Genomic DNA, 5,624 nt, shown 5'->3' with positions numbered 1-5,624 from the left:
CGAGCAGAGGCCTTTGGGGCGATAGAAAAAAAAGAAGCCTCGCGCTCGATCCGAGTACGTACTCCACCTTTAAATTGAGGGGAAAATTTCACTTCCCCGGCCTTTGCACCAACTAGGGATGCATACGGCCTTTTAAGCATGAGTACTAGAATTTTTAATCTTGATTATGCACCGAGCCTAATCCTCAATAAATACGTGAGTATAAAGAAAGTCTGATCCTCAAAAATAAATAGGAATCTAAATTCGCCTCCACGAGGAATTGAACCAATGTGTTGGGTTTGTACATCTACTCTCCCAATCAGTTGAGCTAGGCTCACTCCCTAATTGGAGCAGATGATAATCGCTCGTTGGCTCTACGCTCCCGACCGCAAGCTTTCAGCACATGTCTCAGTTGCCATTTTGTTATTTGTTACTATTACCCGTACACAGTGTGGGGAAAAAAAGGATGATCTCGCTTTTAATTCACCACTCTGTCGTTCACATAAGCTAGGTGATTACACTTATGGATATACTGTAGTACGTATGATCGAAATCCTTCTCTGCTGAAGCAGCAGCAGCGGCCAGCGGGTTTATCGTGTTCGATCCCAACCCCGGCCGGCTCAGGCCATGAAGCTCAACTCGAACTCGTCGTCGCCCACCTTGAGGAAGTGCGACCCCTGGTCGATCACCTTGCGGCCGTCCTCCGCGGCCCTGCTCAAGTGCTTGCAGGGGCTCACCTCGAACTCCACGTGCGCGGCCTCGTCCGCCTTGAGGTGCACGCTCTGGAACCCGACGAGCTGGCTCGCGGGCCGCCCGTCCGTCGCGTTCGGCCACCGGAGGAACAGCAGCACCGGGTGCCTCCCGTCCATGGGCCCGTGGTTCTGCACCCTCACCACCGCCGGGAACCGGAGCCTGTCGCACGCCTCCGCGCCCATCTCCTCCACGTCGTAGCTCACCGTGCCCGCCGCCGACGCCGTCGCCTTCAGGCCCTCGATGCCGCTTCTCGTGGACGGCGGCCTCGTGCCCTTGGACGCGAACCGGTGGGAGTACTTGGAGTAGCTCAGGCCGTAGCCGAAGTTGTACACGGTCTTGCCCTTGTAGAACCTGTAGGTGCGTCCCGGGTAGCCCGTGGACGGGTCGGCGCGCATCCGCATGTCCGTCATCGGCACCGCCGTGAACTCCTTCGGGTACCATGTCACCGGCAGCCTCCCACCTGATGATCCGTCATGTCAGTACAGTACAGCCTAGGAAAGCGCGTGGCCAAGAATTGCTCAGAGCGGAGTGAAACAAAATCTCACCGGGGTTGTGCTCGCCGAAGAGGACCTGGGCAATGGCGATGCCACCGGCCTGGCCAGGGTAACCAGCCCAGACAATGGCGCCGATCTTAGGATTGTTCTTGGCGAACGTCACGTCCACCGGTCCACCGCAAAGCAGCACCAAGATCACCGGCTTCTTCGCCGCGTCGGCAACCTTGCTGACAAGGCTCTCCTGCATCCCGGGGAGCCCCAGGTCCAGCCTATCCACCTCCTCCTTCTCCTGGTCCTGATCCAGCCCCATGAACAGCACGACGTAGTCCGCCGAGCCGGCCGCGTGCACCGCCTCCCCGATGTCGGACACGTTGCAGACGGCGGCCTTGCACCCCTGGACGAACCGGGCGTCCTTGACGTACCCCTGCAGCGCCTGGAACGGCGTGACGGAGATGCACGGCGGGCCGAAGTAGTTGCCGAGCAGCAGCGACGCGTTGTTGCCGTTGGGCCCGATGACGGCGATGGAGGAGGAGGAGAGCCTGGACTTGGAGAGGGGCAGCGCGCCGGCGTGGTTCTTGAGCAGGACGATGCCGTCCTGCGCCGCCTGCAGGGCCAGGTCCTGGTGCTCCTTGCTGCACACCTGGCCGGCGCCGATGTTGCCGTACCGGTTGTACTTGGGGTTGCCGTTGAAGAGGCCCAGCCGCATCCGGATGGCGAAGAGGTTGCGGAGGGCCCTGTCGATGTCCTCCCCCGTGATCTTGCCCTGCCGGTACGCCGACACGCCGTGCGTCTGGATGTAGCCGCCGCAGTTCACGTCCATACCTGCCCATATATAGGAATGACTCATCCATCTTTGAGAAAACCGTAGCAGGTCATGTGATGTGACATGTATCTAGCAATCGTGATTTCAAGTGAAAACTCGTACCGGCCTTGAGGACATCTGCCACCGCATCCTCTGCCGCCTTGGCATACCCCTGGACGTCGTGGATGATGGCCACGGCGTCGCAGTCCGACGTGATGTATCTGCTCAACAGAAATGAAACTTGCAAGCGTCAGTCCGTGAGCACCTGCTTGATTTTGCCTCTGTCGTGGCACATATTTTTTTACTGAAGAAGAAAATGTTGCTACTGATTACCCGTTGAAGCTCCAGTCGCCTCTGGCGGTCTTGGAGAGGAGGTTGTGGTCGGCACAGGTGGGCACGCCATTGACGCGGTTGTAGGAGCACATGATGCCGCTGGCGCCGCCGTCCTCCACGCAGCTCTTGAACGGCGGGTTGTACGTGTCCGCCAGGTCCTGCTCCGTCACCTGCCCAACAAGACGACAGTTTTTGGCATCGCATTCGCACGCACGGTCGTCAATTCCGACCTCCAAAAATGAGAACCTTTGCGTCGAAGGCGAAGCGGGTGACGCCCTTCCAGTTGTCGAGGTCGTAGGCGGTGAAGTGCTTGCAGCAGGCGGAGGCCTCCAGGTCGGAGGAGTTGATGGCGCCCGACATGCCGTAGCCCTGCACGCCGCGGACGAACACGGCGGCGTACTTGCCCGTCATGCTCGGGTCCTCGCCGGGGGTCTCCTGGCCCCGCCCCCACCGCGGGTCCCGGAACACGTTGATGTTGGGCGCCCACAAGGTCAGCCCCTCCGCCTGCCCGTTGTTGTACACGCCCCGCGCCTCCCTGCCGATCACCTGACAAGTGACAAGACCCGTCAAGTTCACTTCAGTTCAAAAGCAGCATGCATGCACCTACCACGTTCGTGCTACAACTTGTACGTGGGTGTTCAAAAGATGAAACCCGGTTGGTGATGGTTTACCGGCCGATTTGCGGACTAGTCGGGTGAACCTAAACTAGGCCTAGCTAGCTAAAAGCACGATGCCTTGTGTGCCCAAGAAACCACGCTCCTGGAGTCCTGGTCTAGTGCTCTTAATTTCATCATCGGCATCCTTGTCGAATCGTGTGAATAAACGGCACGCAATCTCAAAAGCAGAGTGATCGACGAGGTAATAGACGGCGGTGCTCGTGTGTACCTACCTGGCCGATGCGGTACCAGAGGTGCGGGTTGAAGGACGCGGCGGTGAGGATGACCTGCGGGAAGCTGGTGGCGGCGCGGAGCGGGCCGTCCAGGTGCATGCCCTTGCTCCACGCCACGCCGTGCAGCGCCTCCGACCACCACTTGTACGCCGGAACGCCCAGCCGGGCCACCGCCGGCGACTCGTCGCCCAGCTGCGAGATCTTCTCCTCCAGCGACAGCTTCGACACCAGGTCCGCCGCCCGCCGCTCCATCGGCAGCTTCCGGTCGCAGTACGGCGCGCCCGACGCCGCGCCGCAGGAGAAGGGCGGGTCGGCGGCCGCGGCCACGTGCAGATGGAGGAAGGCGAGCAGGAGCAGCAGCGCTGCCGCCTGGACGGCGTGCGTGCGGCGTCCCATGGCTCTAGTGTGCGTGTGTGCCAGTTGCGCGCGAGCGAGGCGGGCTGGCTGGCTTGGCTATGGCGAGGGGCGAGGGGCACTATATATGAAGCACAGGGCGCGGCGCGGCGCGACACAGGGGGGCATGGGCTCGTACGACATGAGCCAATTGTTCGGTTCTTTTTTAATTTTTTTTTGAGGGACCAATTGTTCAGTTTTCATCAAAAAATAAAAATTGAGCCCTTTTAGCATGCTCATAAAAATTCGATCCGGTGGCTAGTATAATGTCGTTAAACACATACAAAATGACGATGTGTAGGCTTAGGCTGGTCATAGCGGGGAGTATCATATACTAGTATTATGCATATGATATGATACTAGTGTATGATACGTATCATAACCACGTGACATGTGTGGTCAGTTATCTTAAGTTAAGTTATGACAAGTATTTGTGGAAGAAGAATAAGAAAAAGGAGGAGAAGAAAGAGAAAAAAATAATGCACTGTATCATAGGTTAGTATCATATTTGGTCTCATTTATTGCCATGCATGACACATAGTAGCATAATATTAATTATGATACGATATTTACCTATGTTACTATAACCCTCTCTCTTCTTTAATTGTGTTCCACATAAGCATATTTGCAACTCCCAAATGCATGATACCACTTATATTACCCTCACTATGGCCAGCCTTACACTTTTATGGAAAAGGAAATAAATTATTATGTCATTAAACACACAAAATTATGAGACTGCTAATTAATTAGTACTCCCTCCATTTTTATATACAAGGCCACTATTAAAATTATAATTTGCAACTATACAAGGCCACTAACACCAATCGAGATAAAATTTATGAGGTTTGTCTTGTACTAGCAACCGAGGATATTAATACCCAATGCATGCATGCGGGGGTGAGAAGGTTGGTTTTAATGCATCGCATTAATCAACCAACGAGGAGTGAGAGAGTTGTCTTATTTTTTTGAGAGAAGAGAGTTGTCTTGTTGTGCATGTACATCGGCTCCATGCAGGAAGTTAATTTCTTTGTTTTTTCTGCGAATGAAGTTAATTTCTTTGTTGACACTGATATTTCATGCTAGTTATTAATTGTTAAATACTCCCTCCGTCTCAAAATAAGTGACTCAATTTTGTACTAACTTGTTGGGAAATGTCGCATGCAATTTCAAAAATTTCCTACTCTCACGCAAGATCTATCTAGGAGATCGATGCATAGCAACGAGAGAGGGAGAGTGTGTCTACGTACCCTCGTAGACTGAAAGTGGAAGCGTTTAATAACGCGGTTGATGTAGTCGAACTTCTTCTCATTCCGACCGATCAAGCACAGAACGTACGACACCTCCGAGTTCTGCACACGTTCAGCTCGATGACGTCCCTCGAACTCTTGATCCTGCAAAGTGTCGAGGAAGCAGATGGGTTCCGTCAGCACGACGGCGTGGTGACGGTGATGGTGAAGTGATCCACGCAGGGCTTCGGCTAAGCACTACAAAGATGTGACCAGAGGCGTAAACTGTGTAGGGGGCGCCGCACACGGCTAATAACTCTTGGTGTGTGTTATAGGCGCCCATCCCCACATATATATAGGTGGGAGGGGGAGGGGGACAACCTTGGGGCGCTCAAGTAGGAGGAATCCTGCTTGGGGGCCTAATCCAATTCGCCCCCCCCCCTACCATGTTTTCCGGAAGGGAAAGGAAGGAGGAGGGAAGGAAGGGGGAGGCTGAATCCCTCCCCTTCCTTCTCTCTTCCCCTCTTTCCTTCCCCTCAGGTGCGGCCCATATGGGGGGCGCGGCAGCCCCTGCTGGCTGCTGCGTTTCCCCTCTTGGCCATTAGGCCCATATCTTTTGTCGGGGGTATCCGGAACCCCTTCCGGTGACCCGATATGTACCCGGTATCCTTCGGAACACTTCCGGTGTCTGATACGTCTCCGTCGTATCTATAATTTTTGATTGTTCCATGCCAATATTCTACAACTTTCAT

General features: G+C 54.8%; 1 protein-coding gene across 1 annotated transcript; it reads right to left on the bottom strand.

The window, feature by feature from the left end:
* Positions 1–221: 221 nt before the first annotated feature.
* LOC119278578 (probable beta-D-xylosidase 7) lies at positions 222–3,646 on the bottom strand. Its single transcript, XM_037559907.1, has 6 exons — positions 3,251–3,646; positions 2,608–2,907; positions 2,362–2,531; positions 2,152–2,249; positions 1,278–2,048; positions 222–1,192 (listed from the first exon to the last, which is right to left on the bottom strand). Exons 1-6 carry the CDS (start codon positions 3,644–3,646, stop codon positions 600–602), a joined length of 2,328 nt encoding a protein of 775 aa, XP_037415804.1. The 3' UTR covers positions 222–599.
* Between the last annotated feature and the right edge of the window lie 1,978 nt (positions 3,647–5,624).

This window comes from Triticum dicoccoides, chromosome 3B, assembly GCF_002162155.2.
Source record: "Triticum dicoccoides isolate Atlit2015 ecotype Zavitan chromosome 3B, WEW_v2.0, whole genome shotgun sequence".
In the NCBI taxonomy this organism is placed as follows: domain Eukaryota; kingdom Viridiplantae; phylum Streptophyta; class Magnoliopsida; order Poales; family Poaceae; genus Triticum; species Triticum dicoccoides.
Note: the sequence above shows the minus strand (reverse complement) of the source record. Positions and strands in the feature narration are given on the sequence as shown.